At 39.0% G+C, this 19,208-nt stretch overlaps 1 protein-coding gene across 10 annotated transcripts in view; it reads right to left on the bottom strand.

The window, feature by feature from the left end:
- Positions 1-19,208, bottom strand: part of ablim2 (actin binding LIM protein family, member 2) — a gene marked incomplete at its 3' end in the record, with an annotated part of 112,693 nt that overhangs the window by 17,322 nt on the left and 76,163 nt on the right. For 3 of the 10 annotated variants that reach the window (XR_013815352.1, XR_013815354.1, XM_079801553.1), the window contains exons 7-16: positions 17,367-17,454; positions 14,529-14,587; positions 12,985-13,035; positions 10,777-10,854; positions 9,774-9,917; positions 9,161-9,193; positions 8,317-8,434; positions 6,711-6,944; positions 4,325-4,426; positions 3,386-3,439 (exon numbers count right to left, since the gene is read on the bottom strand). Coding sequence is in view for 2 of the 10 variants with exons in the window: in XM_079801553.1 (XP_079657679.1) it covers positions 3,386-3,439; positions 4,325-4,426; positions 6,711-6,944; positions 8,317-8,434; positions 9,161-9,193; positions 9,774-9,917; positions 10,777-10,854; positions 12,985-13,035; positions 14,529-14,587; positions 17,367-17,454 (961 nt within the window). The remainder of the gene's footprint in view (positions 1-3,385; positions 3,440-4,324; positions 4,427-6,710; positions 6,945-8,316; positions 8,435-9,160; positions 9,194-9,773; positions 9,918-10,776; positions 10,855-12,984; positions 13,036-14,528; positions 14,588-17,366; positions 17,455-19,208) is intronic. The other 7 variants (XR_013815350.1, XR_013815351.1, XR_013815353.1 and 4 more) reach the window with 5 other exon arrangements.

Genomic DNA, 19,208 nt, shown 5'->3' on the forward strand with positions numbered 1-19,208 from the left:
TTGCCTCGCGCGAAAACAGCCATTGTCCTATGTTCTTCTCGCTAAAGGACTTGGACGCGCCCCTCGGGGTGGATGCACTGGCCCACCCGTGGCCCAAAGTGCTGCTGTATGCCTTTCCTCCCCTGTGCTTGATAACTCCTACACTGGCCAGGGTGAGAGAGGGGGGGCTGTCTCTCATCCTGATAGCTCCCAGGTGGCCCAAAGCGCCCTGGCTGGCGGAGATAATCCCTCTGTTACAGGCTCAGCCGTGGTGCCTCCCCCTCCGCACGGACCTATTGTCTCAAGCGAACGGGGAGATTTATCACCCACACCCGGACAGGGTAGCTCTCTGGGCCTGGCCCGTGAAAGGACGAACCTGAGCGCGTTAGGGCTTCCCCCGCGCGTGGTGGCTACTATACAGAATGCCAGGGCCGTTTCTACACGGTCCTTATATGGCTGTAAGTGGCAAGTGTTCGATGAGTGGTGTGATGGGCGGGGTCTCACGTCATATCAGTGCTCAGTCTCTGATGTTTTGTGTTTCCTCCAAGACCTTATGGATAAAGGAAGGTCTTTTTCCACTATTAAGGTCTATCTGGCAGCTATCTCTGCTTGTCATGTGGGCTTTGAGGGCTCATCGGTTGGGCAGCATCTTCTAATCCGCAGATTTATGAAGGGTGCCCGCCGCTTGTTGCCAGTCGTTAAGGGAACGATCCCTGAATGGGACCTCTCCTTGGTGCTGGAAGCTCTGTCTCAATTCCCTTTTGAGCCACTGGGGGATATTTCCCTAAAGTTGCTGTCTTTTAAGACAGCTTTGCTCTTGGCCTTGGCGTCAGCCAAACGTGTCAGTGAGTTACATGCACTCTCGGTTCACCCCTCGTGCATTAAGTTCTCTCTTTGGCGGGAATAAGGTTTTCCTTAAACCTAATCCAGCCTTCATGCCGAAATGTTTTCCTGCGTTCACATCGGGGGTATTGGAGCTGTCCGCTTTTCACCCTCCGCCCTTTTCCTCTGCGGAGGATCAAAGGTTAAATGCTCTGTGTCCGGTCCGTGCGTTACAGACGTATTTGGCTAGGACCAGTGCATTCCGGAAGAGTGATCAACTCTTTGTTTCATGGGCCCCTCCCCACAAAGGGGATCCCCTGTCTAAACAACGCCTTTCGCATTGGCTTGTGGACGCTATCATTTTGGCTTACGAATCAAAGGGAGTGCAACCTCCAGGGGACATCAGAGCTCATTCCACAAGGGGCTTAGCCGCCTCTTGGGCTCTGATCAGGGGAGTATCACTGCAGGATATCTGCTCTGCTGCCAGTTGGGCTTCTCCCCATACGTTTGTGCGTTACTATAGGCTGAATGTTACCAAAACTCCGGTAGCACATTCGGTTTTGGAGGTGGGGTCTTCCTAACACTGCCTTCTATTGTGTGTGCCACACACATTTCATGTCCTGCTTGCACACCGCAGTTACGTGTGTGCGTCGGTGTGGCGGGTTCATGAGTATGAGACGTGTCAAGCACCGTCCCCTTGGGGTGACCGTCTTTTTCCTGGCTAACAGAACCTCACTGTGAGTATATTGGGCAATCGGGGAGCTGTCCATGTCTCTCCCATAGGTGGATCTCGAACACGAGATGATGAAAGAGAACAATAGGTTACTGTCGTAACCCCGGTTCTCTGAAACATCGAGTGGAGAGATCCACCAGCCTTGCCCCGCTTGCTGCACGAGAAGCGAATATTCTTACTGGAGTACAGTAGCGCGTGCAGGCTATATATGCCCACAGGTAAGGGGCGGGGCCTTACCGGGCATTGGCTGCGCGCTCCTGTCTGTCTTGCCAGACTTGGTGCAATTGGATGCTTCTGCAGAGGTCAGGTACGGATGCCCTTCCCATAGGTGGATCTCTCCACTCGATGTTTCAGAGAACCGGGGTTACGACAGTAACCTATTGTTTTTTTTGCACAAAAACTATTCTCGTCGCTTCATAAAGTTATTGTAGAACCACTGTAGTGAGATGGACTTTGTAATGACGTCTTTAGTACCTCTTACGGGTCTTGAGAGTGTAAAGTGCATTGTGCCAATGGAGGCCTTTCTGAACCATCGGATTTCAACTAAAATATCTTCATTTGTGTTCCGAAGATGAACGGAGGTCTTACGGGTGTCGAACGACATGAGGGTAAGTAATTAATGACAGAATTTAAATTTTTGGGTGAACTAACCCTTTAAGGTTGAACCACTATTTTAGTCACATGGACTATTTTAACGAAGTCTTTACTACCTTTCAGGGCCTTTAAAGTGGCAATTCTGTTGCTGTCTATGGAGGGCAGATTACTTTTAATGTCTATTAATGACACAATTTTCATTTTGGGGTGAATTAACCCTTTAAATTGTAATAATGTTTTACAATTTTACTGTATTTTTGATCTAATAAATGCAGCCTTGGTACCATAGACTGTAAAAAAATATGGACGTAGTGTCCGTGACGTCACCCATAGGATTCTGATGAGCCGTTCTGAAGCGCAAAGTATGGATGAGATGGCCATTGCCATCTTGCAAGCACGTCACTCCCGGATAATAGAAAATGGGCAAAAAGGCTGGACGTGGGTGAAGCTGAAGTGACGCAATGACTAACAGACAGCAGATAAATGGCTATGCACCTGTCACTCGAAGTGGCCACGCCCTTAATTATGCAGAACTTTAATGCTTTATATAATGTAAACGAATTAGTTATAAAAAAATTTACCCCCCTCACAGTTGTCATGAAAGGCAAAATTAGTCGTATAGACCAAAACCACAATTCGTACCAGGCTGTAAACATGTTTTATTCTGCTGTAAAGTTGGTCATTTTAACATGGGGCTCAATGAGATTATGCTCCCTTCTGAAGCCTGACTCTAGTGGCCAGTCGATGAATTGCAGTTTATGTCACTTCCGTATTGGCTTCAAGAGAAACTGCGGGAGGTTGCCGCTTGCTTGGTACGCACAAGAGGCTTTAAAAAAACATAAAAGATTTATACTAACCCCAAACTTTTGTATGTGTAACATCAAATGCATACAAAACAACAATTATCTGCAAGTAACTTGACATAAAACAGCAATAATAATTCTTCAGGGCTAATCGCTATTCGTTATTACAAATAAACCCAATAAATATGCATGAAATATGACCCTTTGCATGTGGTCAAGATGTTTGCTGATGCACAACCAACAATTAGGTACTGACTGCTTGATAACAAGTACCTTCTCAAATCCAAACCTTTTTCTGGGATTTGTAAAACCTATAAGTCCTACTGTTTGGAGCTGAAATGGAAACCAGCAGACAGAAGGAGGGTCAAAGGTTACAGTTTCATGGCAACAGGTACCATGGTGACATGCGTAACAGCATGCAAAGAAACATGACTGTACGGAGACTGGACTGTACCATGCTGTTTGTAGATAGGGGGCTTTCTATAGATATTATCTTTGACTTTAGTCTCTGAGAATGGAAGACAAAGAGAGGAAGAGAGGAAGGGAGCAAGAAAGAAGATGAATAAAGAAGCATGAGTTATTGGAGCATGGAATCAGGGAAAAAGAAAGGGCAGCAAATGCAGTAAAAGATTCCAGATATTGTAGTTCATTTCATTATTATCATGAGCAGAAATGTTCATGGCCGGCATGCAATGATCAAGCATTTTGCCTTTGACTTTGACAAAATCCTCAGTTTTTTTGAAAAATCGATTTTTCTGCAGTCAGAATCGTGTATAACATTATAAATAACAAAAGCTTCATCGCATTTTCAACTTAGAAGACAGAAATGTCACCTAAAATGAGCTAAGCCAAGAGGAAAACAGGGAGATAAATGGAGTAATTGCAATGACATAATGTCTTAATAATTGACACAGCATGTGTATCTCTACAGCTTGTTTAGGTCATCTCAACCTCACGTCTGCTTCTCAACCATTACTTCTAGAGAAAAATCAGTCATTTAATGTAACACATGTGGGACATTTTAAGAGCTGTTTCAGCCTCTGCCAGCATTGGAAACAAGACGTCATTAGAAAAAATGGGCAGAAAACACATGAAACTGATCATTAGGTTTATTTTAAACATCCAGGGACGAGCAATGACAGTAAAAAGTTTCTTTTATGTACTAAAAATAGGGCTTTGCTTGCAATAATGAATTATAAATGTACAAAATTGATGTAAATCATGCAAGGATGCACAAAAATGGCACCATGAAAATGAATTGAGTCTGCCAGATTTTTTCATAAAATAGAGACATACTGTATATGTGGTCGAAGAAAAGGATTTAACATTGTACAGAAAAGAGGACAGAAGAGGAGAAGGGATGTGAGTAAAGGACAAGAGATTTAGCACCTACCTGGGACATGGAAATGCCGTGGGGCTGCCACATATGTAGAAGAAGGAGATTTGCCATCAGAGTAGGTGGAGAGACTGGGGGTACTCCGCCCACTTTCACTACCTTTGGGGGTGAAGGTCACAGCAGACACAAAAAAGAAAAGGAAAGAGAAGAAGATTTAATGGGATTTCCAGAATTATGCTGCGTTGAGTTTTAAATGTTCCAATAAACCTCACAATACAGCCAGCTCAAAAAAAAAAGACAAATTTGTCTTTACATTGGAGATTGTGAAAGTATGTTTATACTGATGCCATCTGTTCAGCAGAGACTCGAGCTTCATGCTCTGCTTGAACGGAGCAGACAAGTAAATATGAATTGAACATAGACAGAAAAATAGACTGTTATTGGCAGGCTGAATCGTGACGTCATCAACATCTTTACGAGAAAAGATTAGGTATTTATAATCAGAGTCTTTTACCAAACTGAGACTAAAGGAGAGAGAGAATCTCGTTCAACTATTCACTAAAATCAATGCGAAGTCATCTGCATATTTTGAAAGCAAAAAATAAATCCACATAAACATAATTGTCTCTTTCTCTATCTCCTTTTTCCTTTATACCTCTCTTTCATACACACTTTTAACTGTCCTTCAGACACATGCACACACCATTTAACACACAAGTGCTGTTAGTAAAAATTCACCCCGTATCAGGGGAAAATCTTCCACACATCTGGAGCTGGGGGAGCAGGAAATTATCATAAAACACACCAAATATACACAAATCACAACACTGGAGCACATTGTGGAGTATGAAGGTCTCGATGCTCTCCATAAAATATGATTTTATTGCGATTGTGACGCCCTTCTTGTGTCAGCTGTGTGTAATGCAGCATGTATTTCGTCACTAACACATATTCTGTGAATGATTTCCATATTAATTTTATATATCTCAAGTAGAAATCAAACTGGAAGTTTAAGGCAGCTACAGAATGCAATAGTTTTGCATTTGTAAGGATTTTCCTCATGTGGCTCCTTTACCAATAAGAAGTCAATTAGACAGCTAAGTGAATCATAAACGGCACACTCCAAACACAACCTCAATGTACATTCAGGCTGCTTAAAGGGTTGGCCTGGAACTGCGCAAGGCTGAAGTTCATTCCACTGTGCCTGGCAAACCAACCCAAAATTACAGCTCATCAATTTACCCCTTTAATCTTCTCCTGTGAACTTTATTCCCGCTCTTTCTACTTTTTGCAGAGAAACCACAAAACCCAAATCTGTACAGTAAATATAAAGGGTTCTCCTGTTTTCCATCATTCTTTCCTCCTCGTCACAGACATCTTTTCTTGACGAATAAATTCTCTCCAATATATTCTAGATATACATAGAACGTATTTACAGAAACTTGTAAGATTTTGACATTTTCAAACAAAGTTATGATCTAAAACGAAGAAATAGTTCAGATTCTGCATTATTTCTAGGTCAGCAATTAAATAAGCAAATTTGCTCTATGTATACAAGCATTTTCACTAGTTGCCTCAGACTTTTGAACTACACTATATCTCCACCTGAAAATTATTGCCTGAGTATGTATGTTAAGTTAAATAAAAACACTTGAAAATGCTGAAAAGAGAGAAACGACAGCCACAAAGTAAATGGCAACACTAACACAAACATCCAGACTTTGAATCACTTTGAATATCAAATGCATGGTGGAAAATTTCACCTTACCAGGCAAAGCACAACATCAACTACAGTACAACAAATAAATGCATATTAATGGTCACCACTAACGTTCGCATTTGTCTTGTACATAAAGTTACTATTTCAGCTCAAATAGTGAATATTCACATGTGTTCCATGCAAAATAATTAGACATACAAACTCTATATAAACACAATACCAGCAAGCATAAAATGGACCAAGGACTGAACCTTGCGGTACACCTACAATCTCACATCACTGCAATGCACTGGTGATACACAGTGAAAGAGAGACTGGTTTTTAGGGTTTACCGTGAGAAGGCAAATTGAGGTGCAGGGCTGTCCTAGGCCTACTTTCAGACTTTGCTTCCTGTATGAATCCTGTCTCAATTCCTGTTCAGGAAAGGTGGATGAAGGATAGGGTAGTAATTTCATGTCTGCAATTTGCTAGTCCATTGTGAATGCAAACCTTTATGAAGTTCGAAGTGTTATGGAGCTTGATCCATTGTTCATTAGTGTTGCAATTCAGTTCCAACAGCAAGAACTCCATGCACATTGTGACAGTCCTATTTAAGTTCTTTAAACAGCATTTTTAGTATTGCACTCTTTCATACATATTGTCAGGGGGAAGTTAATCTTGTACCATTCAAATTCAAGTGCACACACAAGTGCAGACAAAGGCCTGCGGGAAGAGCTGTGGTACCTCTAAGGTAAGGGATGTAGTTGTGCTGTTGGAGCAAAGCCAGAGTAGTGGGGTTGAGGGACAGGGCCACACCACCGCTCCCTGCCTGTGGAGTGTTTCTACCACTGCTGCTGTACAAAGGCAGTGGGGAGGAGCCTCTGGCACTACCATGAGTGCTACTCCTCCCAGAGGTTGGTACAGGCAACAAGTTGGAATTTTCTGGATGGGTGGTGTATTTGACGCTCAGATATTGCTCTGAGCAAGAGACCCAGCCGGTCAGGGAAGAATGGAAGTAATATGAGATTAGCAACTACACTAAAAACCAAATCATTCTTGAATTCCTTTGTTCTTGATATTCTGCATCAAATAAGTTTATTGTTGTTTAAAATGTGATTGTAGAACGGAAATGCTTTAGCTCTGTTCCAAAACTTTTTACGATAACTTTTAAGAGGCTGCATTTATGTGATCAATTATATAATTAAAAATTAAATCTTATTACAATTTAAAATAACTGTTTTCTATTTTAATGTATTTTGTGTATTTAATTTAATCAATTTCTGTGCAGCCATTACTCTAGTCTTCAGTGTCATATGATCATTCAAAAATATGGTGATTTGGTGCTCATTATTATCTCATTATTGTCAATGTTGAAAAACAGTTGTGCTGCCTAATATATTTTTGATGGATTTTCTTCTCAGTATTCTATTGGTGAATAGAAAGTAAAAAAAAACTGGAATAGAAATCTTTAGTAACATAAATGTCTTTCCTGTCACTTTTGATCATTTTAATGTATCGTTGATGAATAAAAGTATTAATTTCTTTCATTAAATCTTTCTGACCCCAAACTTTTGAAGTGTAGTGTAAAAACATAAATATACATAAGGGATTTTCACACTTGAAATATTTAACACTGGATCTATCTTGCTTCACATTTCACACTGTTCAAAATTTACCCAGGGTTCACACTGTACATTCCTAAATCATCTCTACAATAAAGGTTAGAATAAAATGGTCTCTTCTTCATCCCAATTGATTCATTTTTTGTCGGCATTTGACATTTTTTATATACAACTCAAGATTTTTTTGTGACGGTCCAAAGCATGAGAATATAAGGCACACGATTTGTTTTGTCTTAGCATCTAGTCGTAACATTCTAACAATGCATCGTTTCACACTGCGCAAGTTTGGCACAGCGATGCAGGGTTACCACCGCAAAAGCTCTAGAGCAGGTTTTAAAGTGGTGCTAACCTTGCTTCAAAATTCCAAGTGTGAAATGTTTAGCGGGGTTTAAAGCAATGATAACTCGGGGTTAAGCGCAGTGTGAAGAGCGCTATAGTGTATATAAACATACACAGGAGAAAAGAATAAGTGTTTTAACACTGTTATTTATAGGATATGCTTTTGATTGTGGTTTAAGCCTATGATGCCTTAAAATGCTGCCTATGGAGAGGACCCACTAGGTTTTGGAACAGCGTGTAATGGTGTAGAAGGGAAAACACTAAAGTTTAAAGCTCCAGTACATCTAAATCACTGAAAAGACTAGATAGTTACAACATAACTGCACAGGTAAGAATGATTTTGTTTATGTAATGTTTATGTAAGTATCAACATGTATGTGGAGGGATACCTGGTCTGCTGTAGGTCTGTGGTGAGCGGGAAGGCGTATAGCGGCCATAACCCCCTAAAGAGCTGTTGGAGCTGGGGCTGGAGGGCCTCCTCTGGCGGGGAGACTTTTCCCCATCTCCCTAGAAACAAACAGACAGTATTATTTAGTCTGACAGCATCAGTTAAATGGTGACCACTAAGTACTGGGACACACCGGAGGAAACCATAAAGCTGAAAAAGAAACCAATCTACAATAATCAGTCTTAACTAGGCTGATCATTGAGTGATTACACCACAGATGGTGAAAAACACACAATACTATTCACCAACTCACAACTGTTCAACTTCACAAACTACAACAACTATTCACAAAATATGAGGAAACACTAGGTCTCATTTACTAATCATGCACATATATGCATAAAACATGTGTGCAAACATTTTCAATTAGAAATCATGAATCATCAACTAAAGTTCAGTAAATGTATTTGAATGTCTATTTATTGTTATTTTTTTATTATTATTACAATTATAAATTGTAATAAATTAAATTATAACTAACTGACCCTACAATAACTCCCTATTTATTTTAGAGCCAGACAAATTATTAATCTGGCACAGACTCTGCATAAAAAAGACCAATCAAATAGAATCAAATTTATATCTAAAATAATAACAATTTTATAAAAAATAAAAAAAACTCCAGATTCAGCAACATTAAAATGAGAATAAAAAATAATATGGGGGAAATTTTGTGTGAGAACCTTTTTTGTACATACAATTACACAATTTATATGCCATGATTAGCAAATAAGACCCACTGGCACAATAACAGGGCCTGTTTCTTCATGTCAACTCTACTGTACCTCAGTTGGAGTAGGGGTGAGTTGCTGGGGTGACTGTAAACAAAGAAAGCAAATGAGTAAGATGGAGTGGAAAGCAATGGCAGCTATGTTAATGAATAAATGAGCTTTTCTCCTTAACTGAGTCGCTTTACATGACAAACTATACTAATACTTCAATAAAATAGCAAAACTATTCTGGAGTGATGCTGGATGATGAGTGAAGATGATTAGATTTAAACAATTTCACTGTTATAACAAAAAAGTACACATACTGCAGCTGTTGTATGAGTAATTATGCTTGACTTTTACTTTAAGTCACCTGTGATTAAGTAAAACATTTCAAAAGTTGAGGATCTCAGTGCTTAATTTTAGCCAGATCATGTTCCGGAAAATTTCAGATTTTGGATTTTTGTGTTCCGGTATGTATTTTTAAACGATCCGGCATTAACAAGTGCATTACATGGTGACAGTGTGTGCGCGCATGTGAGCCAGAGCGAGACAGAGCAAGACAGAGCCAGCGTGGGTTATGCAGATGGAGGTTATGTTTTTCTATTTCCTTTTAATTGTTGTTTTGGATCCGGCAATTATTCATTTACAAAATAAGCCAGTAAGCCAGTGTGAGGTGTGTTTGTACCTCTACAAAGGTCCTGTCCTCTACAGAGTAGCTCACATAGGGCGAGTATGAGAGCATGTCAGGTCTGTCAATGTTGTAGATCGCTTTGATTTTAGGAAGAGCAGCCAGGTCCTTGTAGTCCAGAAGTTCATCACCCAGTTTTGCCTTGAGAAAGAGCAACATTATAGCATTATAACTCTCTATAGTCCCCTTTTTTTTACGTCCAATGATGCTTTGTATGAATTATGGGATTAACTTCTGTTAAACTGTAAAAAATTTGTGAAAGGCCCTTTCTATGAATGCAATAACAAATTACTACAACAGACCATGAATTACCCTAAAAGCTTGATTAATTCCACAGCAACATTATGGACGGGCTAAATATCAATGTAGTAATATTTGTCTATATTATTATGTAACATACTTTGCCTTAATCAAAAATGTTCATTAATTTTAGCATTGAGTGATAATATTTCAAAGTGCTTTCTGTCGTTTTGACAGATAACAAATATTATATTCACCTGCTTTAGAAACGTTGGATAATAACATTATAACAAAAAAGATTTGAAAAAAAACCCTGAAAAAAAACTTGGTGTTCTTTATAGATTCCAGTGAATCATTCATGGGATATATTGTAAAGTAAATAGGGATGGCAGACCACAAATGCGCAGTATATGCTGTCTTTTTTCATACTGTTACAGCGGAACACAAAGAAAACTGAAAATAATCAGGAGGAAAAGAACGCAGCAAAAGACAAATGTTTTCTTCTGACGTCTGAAAATAAAACATAACATAAAACATCCCAGCAACCTTATGATTTGAAATGATTAGTTTCAGCCTTTTTGAGTGGAGTTCTCCAAACCGGAAATGTCTCCCAGGATTCAAAATGCAGTAGGCTGGTCAGGAAGAAGGTGGATAACTCTCTCATGGTTATTCGTATGCTTGTGTGTTGCTGCCCACTGGTGGCAAACTCAAACAAGTGTAACGTAATAAAGCATGGAATCATTTTCAAATGTTCACTTACATAGATAACTCTGCTAGGGGAGCCCGAAGCACTGGAGGCAGGAGCAGAGGTGATGCTCTCAGAGGAGGTTCTCGTCACCTGGAAACAAAAACAAGGTAAGAAATACAAACACAACAGCACTAAACCAGAAGGGGACAGCAAACAAAAAGAGAAAAACATGGTAAAGTTCTAGCGCATTTTATTGACTCAACTGAAATCATATGAAGTAACAGTCATGTTAAGTCATTTTCCATGTGGCTGTTACTATTGTGTGGATGTAACAACAATTTATCAGTCTTCACACAGGTTATGAAGGATTCAGAACAGAAAGGTAGAAAAGGTTTTGCTGTTAGGAACAATGCTTTTTTCTTTGCTTTGTCAAACACTTCTTGTTATATAGGAACGGATACACAGTAAACTGCAACAGTTTTTAATCTGTATTTTTTACTTATTTTCAAGTAAAAGTATATATTACATGCTAATTTAAAATAAAATTGGAGAAGAAAACCTTATTTATCTTATTCAAATGCAGTAGAAATATAAAAAGTGTAAATAGCACATTGGACAAATGGTAGAGTAATTGAGGGAAAATGGTCTGTCATTTCAATATCAGTAAACATCAGGCAGTCTAAACTCTAGAGATTGTTATTATTACAATATTATCAAAGATTTTCTGTTTTATTAGTAATGCATTCAAGGTCAATTCACAGTGTCTTCTATATACCTACACACCGGTGCGTCTCAATAATTTCCTAGCTCCCGAGCTCATGAATCAGTACCCCGCTAGAAATTTTACATTCCCAGAACGTTGTCCCCGCTGGTGTCAAGGGCGCCGCATAGTAATGTTCCCAGAACATTCCAAGACGGTCATGATGTGGAGTTCTTTAAAGGGTTCAGGGATGTTATTTGGCGTACCTTCACAGAAAGTCGTGAGAACGTCCCTTCCTACGCTGGTATATAGTGTACATAAATTCGGCACTGGTAAGAACAGTAAGGACCCTGGCTCACTACAAATTGGGACACTGATGACTCTATTTGATGAAATGACAACACCCTCATTATGTTAGATTATGTTAATGACCTGTCTAGCGATATATGTGTTTATGCTAACATATAATTAAATAATGGTTTGTGTAAGAAAAAAAAACATATATCGCTTGCAAGATGCGTAGTGTGGTGAGTTGGCTTCCAAAATGTATGTTTCGCACTTCAGAACTTCTGTTAAAGGGTAACTTCAGTGATTTAGCATAAGGCTTTGTATCAGTAGAAACCCGGTAGTATATTCAAATTATGGTACTTTCCCCCCTCATATCCCCCTGAGACGAGAGAATTATGCATTTTATTTCTGGAAAAAATCCTCCGATGACGCAAATATCGTCATTTTGCGTCATCTGAGGATTTTTTTGGCCAGAGGCTAAAGACTACAGCCACTAGATGGAGCAGTTCCGCATGTTTTCAACCCGCCCATAGGGGAGAGATCTCACGCACAGAATGTAAGACACAGGCGGCCGCACGGCACGGACAATCATAACGGGGCGCGGTGCAGAATAAAGTGAGTGTTTCAACTTTTCAATGGATTCCTGTGATAGTTTAGCTTCCATATGCGATCTGAAAACGTGCACACGTTCAGTTTTTAATTGTAGTGTTTATTCTCTAACTGAACAAAATGATTGTATTACTATGAAAATCAAAACGACGGTGTACGGAGTGGCCTCGTAGGGCAGCGAAGCAAGTGCATTCTGGGAGTTGTTGTCTTTCATCCACATGAGACATTTTCTCAGTCTAGAAGGCACCAAATTCAAAAATAATTTCACATTTCTACTGCATAAATGACCCAGTTTAAATACAAAGCTTAATGCTAAATCACTGAAGTAACCCTTTAAGGGAACATAGTGAGCATTCAGCATTGTGGGTCTTTTTAGGGATCGAACGTTTTAGTGCACTGGTAGGATTTTGTGATTGAGGCAGCCCTTAAAAAGGCAGACTCCCTGATCATGACTATGATGATGACTACTGAACTTAGTAGCTGATTGAGACGCACCCTCATTTACAGTATTTGTTCAGACGTTAAGACCTGTTCTTTGGTTCCTGATTTCTACTGAATGGGTGTGGCGGTAGCCTACGGTGGCCTTTTAGGCCCATTTTGGACCTCAGTGAGCATTCTATTAAAGCTGAAAGCAGGTCAGGAGGTAAGCCCATGCAGAGGGGAGTGGGCCGCATGTCACAAACCTGCTCAGGTACATTGGAATGGAGATCACTGAGCTGAATCCGCACATGTTTCTGCAGGGAAAGGGTTGTTAAAGTGAAGCGCTTCCACATACTGCATATCGCCTTTGTTAAGATATGCAACTCGATGGATTCTCTGGTAAATGATTTTGCATAGTATTTTTCAGAGAATGCCCGCTACCTAAACCAGAGCTCATTTTCATTTTGTAACATCGCACATCTTTTTAGGTGCTGTCACTGATTCTAGCTGCCATGAAATAAAAACAATCATCATAGGCTTTGGTCTTTTTTGGTCTAATGACATAAAAGTGGGGGGAATTCACTAAGAATGAATCAGATCTGCTGATAGTGGTGTTTATTTGCACATCACATCTGCATTGATTTAGTGCCTGGTTCACTTAAATTGCCCCTTTTATGCTATTTTAATGGTTCCTAATTTTGTTTTGGAGGTCTCCTATAATAGGTTTACATGCACCCAAAGTCATAAACACAATTTTTCTCATACTATACATTGCAGCATCACCTCTTTTCTCACAGTGTTTGATACAATTTGATCAAGGATTCAATCTCTAAACTCCTCCTTTGCGAGCCTACCCTGCTTTGATTGATCAGATGGCCCAGTCTGTTGCGATTGGTGTACTGCTTACAGTGCGTTGGAAACTAAATTCCCATTGCCACATTTGAATTTCAGCTCTGAAAGCTTTCTTAGCACTTGTATACACAGTGATACGAACAGTAACGATCGAGTGGCAGTTTTACTGTATTAATTCAAGCCTTTGGAAGTGCATGCAAACTGGATTTGCTTTCACTGCGCAGACAACATGTGGACAGCACAAAGCAAACTCTTGCAGGCCTCAGTGATAACTACGGTGTTTGATGGCTGGTCAAAGTAGACGTTGGCGGGCAGCAAAACAAACCTACGTAGGTTCATGCAGGAAGTAAAGACTGGAATTATTGACGACTCATTTCAGGCAGCTCAGAATTGGTTCTTTCTTTTGGGACACAAACTACATTTATCAAGCACTTTGAATTTTGACATTTTGCAGACCTTTTTCATAAACATTCAGCTATTTAACACACTACATGAAAGATCTGAAGAATCATAATAGGGGCACTTTAAGGAATTCATTAGCAAATTCATTAACAGCACAACCAAGCTAAATTAGAACTGATCACAATTTGCAACTTTCTTCTGAGAATGGTTGTGGAGGATGAAATCTTTCATACTTTACTGAAACTATACAGTATCACTGCACCACCATGACCCAGGCACCTGAATCTGCTCTTTAAAATACCAAAAGTGCGCATGACAACAACTTTTATCTGAATGTTTGCAGATTACAACACTTTTCTCCATTAGTCGATGAATAACAACTCCCATGATCAATTTTTCACATTTTTCTTTTAAAATACAGTCAACCTATTTCAAGTGGGTGAAAGAAGCAAGTTTGTTGAAAAAGATGCAATATATAATAAGCCTCATTTACATAAAAAGAATGACTCTGTTTCGGATCATTTAGCTCCAAGTCAAATTGGATTGCAGTTACCTTACTCTTCTCCTCCATACGTGCTGCCTGTCTGCAAGGAGGATGCCAGATGGAAGAACCTATGAAAGAGAAAGCAAAACATAACTAAAACATCCATGTAAAAAAATGCAGTGGCCCTACAGTATTTGGGACTTAAGTCACACTTGTAATGGCTGTATGTAAAAAAAAAAAAAAAAAAAAAAACAGTACTAACTTCACTTTCCTGAGCCATTTTTGCGATTACTTTTAATAAACTGGCATTTTTATTAGTGGATTGATATTCAGTAATATAGCACAAATACCGTTTAAAAGTACTTTTATTCAGGATGCAAACGTTTTTGTAACATTAAAAATAAATGCTGTTCTTTTGTGAACTTTCTTTTCATCAAATAATTGTAAAAAACATCACTGTTTCCATAAAAACATTAAGCAGCACAACTGTTTTTAACATTGATAATAATTATCATGTATAATGTAATAAGAATTGTTACTTGTGAACCAAATATTAGAATGATTTCTGAAGGATCATGAGACACTGAAGACTAATGATGCTGAAAATTACATTTTAAAATATATTGAAATATAAAACAGTTATTTTAAATAAAATTTTCACAATATTACTGCTCTTAATGTATTTAGAATCAAATAAATACGGCCTTGGTGAGCATAAGACCCCAAACAAATATTACAGATCCCAAACTTTTGAACGGTAGTGTAGATTTATTAGTGTGGCTTAAATATTTGTGGGCCCACATTTCTTAATTCAACTTACTTATTTCACGTAACTTATCTACCTTAGGTGTTAGCATGCTTATACAACGATCAGGCATAACATAATGACCACTGACAAATGAAGTAAATAACATTGATTATCTCTTCATCCAGGCACCTGTTAGTGGGTGGGATATATTAGTGAACATTTTATCCTCAAAGTTGATGTGTTAGAAGCAGGAAAAATGGGCAAGCATAAGGATTTGAGCGAGTTTGACAAGGTCTGAATTGTGATGGCTAGATGACTGGGTCAGATTATCTCCAAAAATGCAGCTCTTGTGGGGTGTTCCCGGTCTGCAGTGGTCAGAATCTATCAAAAGTGGTCCAAGGAAGGAACAGTGGTGAACCGGCGACAGGGTCATGGCTCATTGATGCACATGGGGAGTGAAGGCTGGCCCGTGTGGTCCGATCAAACAGACGAGCTACTGTAGCTCAAATTGCTCAAGAAGTTAATGTTGGTTCTGATAGAAAGGTGTCAGAATACACAGTGCATCGCAGTTTGTTGCGTATGGGGCTGCATAGCCGCAGACCAGCCAGGGTGCCCATGCTGACCCCTGTCCATCGCCGAAAGCACCAACAGTGGGCACGTGAGCATCAGAAATGGACCACAGAGCAATGGAAGAAGGTGGCCTGGTCTGATGAATCATGTTTTCTTTTACATCACGTGGATGGCCGGGTGTGTGTGCGTCGTTTACTTGGGGAACACATGGCACCAGGATGCACTATGGGAAGAAGGCCAGCCGGCGGAGGCAGTGTGATTGGCAATGTTCTGCTGGGAAACCTTGGGTCCTGCCATCCATGTATATGTTACTTTGACATGTACCACCTACATAAGCATAAACGGTATTCCCTGGTGGCTGTGGCCTCTTTCAGCAGGATAATGCGCCCTACCACGAAGCAATAATGGTTCAGGAATGATTTGAGGAGCACAACAACGAGTTTGAGGTGTTGACTTGGCCTCCAAATTCCCCAGATCTCATTCCAATCGAGCATCTGTGGGAGTGCTATCTTTGTACCAGACACCACAGCACACCTTCAGGGGTCTAGTGGAGTCCACGCCTCGACGGGTCAGGGCTGTTTTGGCAGCAAAAGGGGGACCAACACAATATTAGGCCAGAGGTCATAATGTTATGCCTGATCGGTGTTTATATCCCTATATAAACTGGCATTCATAAACTAAGTAACACAATAATTCACCCTTAGAATGAGTCAGCAGTCTTTTATTTTATTTCAGCCAGATTGAAAAAAAGGCTTCTAACTGATTCTGCTACCTAAAAGCAGAGTCTTGCCCACATCTGACTGTAAATCTCCTTTGACAAACTGCAGTGCAGTGAGTTTCTTTGCTAAATCACTGTGAGGAGTCCGGTGAGAGACTGAATTGTTGCAACGTTTGAAGTGGGACACAAGAGAAAAAACAAAACCTTCTTTATAAATAGGATGTGACTGGTGTGAGCTTTTGGCTTTATATGACTGTCCATTGCTTTATTAATAAAATACAATACAAAGCAAACTATCATTCATATTCTAGTCAGTACATATACTGTGTTTTCTTAAGCATAAAACTCCAAGTACACAAATACATACTGTACATACAAATTATTCAAAAATCCTCAGCAATAGACCCCAGCTGTGTCTTAACTGCCTGTCTGGTTTCATGGTCTAAAATGACTTTGCAGAGAAAATGTTTCTTGCAGCATTCTGACACAAATCATCAAATGAAATCTCCACAACAAATCAATTTTCTTCATTTTTTCAAGATCATTACATGCAGATTTGGGAGGCACAGAGAAGAAATCATTCATGATACTAAGACTCCATCCCATCTGATTAATTATTTGTAATCCAAATTGTTTAGTGTCCAGACATCTATTTTATTTTAAATATTTTGACAACTTTGATCATTTATTCCATTTAAGCACTTGGATATTGTTATACCATTCAAGTATGTACTTGGATATTATTATACATTTTTTTGCTATGAATATTACATGTAAAAGGATTTTATTGTTGTGCAGGATTTGTGTGAAAAAAATTCCAGCATCACAATCAAACATTTTCACCATGTAGATTTTATGAGATTTAAGTTACCTTGCAGGTACATCTCCTCGCCCTCCCCAAACATCTGTTCACAGCGTGCACATCTGGCACATGTAGGATGGTAGTGTTTTTCTCCAGCCTGCAAAAGATAAACAAAGAGCACACATCAGTCATTCAACTCCACTGCAGGAAATTATGAAAAATTATTTATACACAAAACATAACTCACATGGAGAGAATATTAAGACTATATTTGTCATAATCCTCCTAACAATGTAATTGATTGATTTACCCCAAATAATGCAGGTTATCTAATAGCGTTCAAAAGCTAATAGCAGTAGGGAGAAAAACCTGTTTGCACTATACGTGTTTGAACAGTAGAGGGAACACAGACAGAGGAGCTGCCACACTTCTCTTCTTATGATACATTCATTTAATTTTAAAACTCCGACCAGACCACTATAAACAAAATGGCTTTCCATATTGCTTGAGGCTTAATGTACTATACTGAAAAAATCTAATTCTCATTTCTGCAACACCAAAAAAAAAAAATGCATTACATGACATTTTAAAGTACATTTGTAAAGTGCAAATATACATCACAGTGGCATTTGAATTTGTACTGGTTTTATCATTGTTTTTTCATAAACTTTTCTAAATGTAAAATATAATAATTTAGTTCCTTTTGACCCTTGGGTGAAAGACAAACAGAAAGATAATATGCCATAAATTAATGGTATTGTCTCATATTTAAATATCAACAACAACAACAGAAAATATCAAGATAATGTCTTGTCCTTATATTTTCTCTAGATTTATATGAATTAATATTATAATTCATAATTTTAGTGTTTCTAAAAGCTCTTTCATGATGTAGTTTTGTAATTTTCCTTTAAATATTTGGTGTAAGTCTTCTCCAGGTTAGTTTTAATTTAAAGGGTTAGTTCACCCAAAAATGAAAATTCTGTCATTAATTACTCACCCTCATGTTGTTCCAAATCCGTTAGACCTTTGTTTATCTTTGGAACAAAATATTTTTGATGAAATCCTGAATGATGAAAAGCTGATACCCCATAGACTTACCACTTTCAAGGCCTAGAAAGGTGTTAAAGACATCATTAAAATAGTCCATGTGAATACAGTGGTTTAACCTTAATGTTATTAAGCGACGAAAATACTTATTGTGCCAATACAGAGCCGGCGTTCTGACGTAGAACCCGGAAGCGCTGCACTGTGTTAACAATGTGAACAGCATAGGAGACTGACACAGAAGAGAAGAAATTGTTAAATAAAGTCTTTTTTTTTTTTTTTTTCCAAAAAGTGTTCTAATCGCTTCATAACACGGACCACTGCAGTCACATGGACTATTTTAACGATGTCTTTAACACCTTTCTGGGCCTTGAAAGTGGTCGTAGTGTTGCAGACTATGTGAGGTCAGAAAGCTCTTGGATTTCATCAAAAATATCTTAATTTGTTTTCCGGAGATGAACGAAGGTCTTACGGTTTTGGAACGACATGAGGGTGAGAAATTAATGACAGAAATGTCATTTTTGGGTGAACTAACCCTTTAAGGTAAATAGTTTAATTTACTTTGAGGTGAATAGCTGTAGACTGTTCCATCTACTCTGAGAGAGTACAGATTTGTACCTAATCTATTTCATCAATCTTCATTAAGTCATAAAGGACTCCGAAAATGTTCAGCAAGCTGCATCGTGCTGCTGTTAGTGTTCAACACAGTTGTTGATTTAATTTCACGTGCATCATAACCTGCACTGGAAAATCTACTCAGCCCCTCCTCCTCAAAGGCCATCCTCTTTGAACACAGCTACAGTCCTGCCACTGGAAATGTCATGACATTTCAGGTTCAGATATGATTCCCAATCAGTGGGCCTA

The sequence above is a fragment of the Gobio gobio genome, assembly GCF_949357685.1.
Source record: "Gobio gobio genome assembly, chromosome: 20".
In the NCBI taxonomy this organism is placed as follows: domain Eukaryota; kingdom Metazoa; phylum Chordata; class Actinopteri; order Cypriniformes; family Gobionidae; genus Gobio; species Gobio gobio.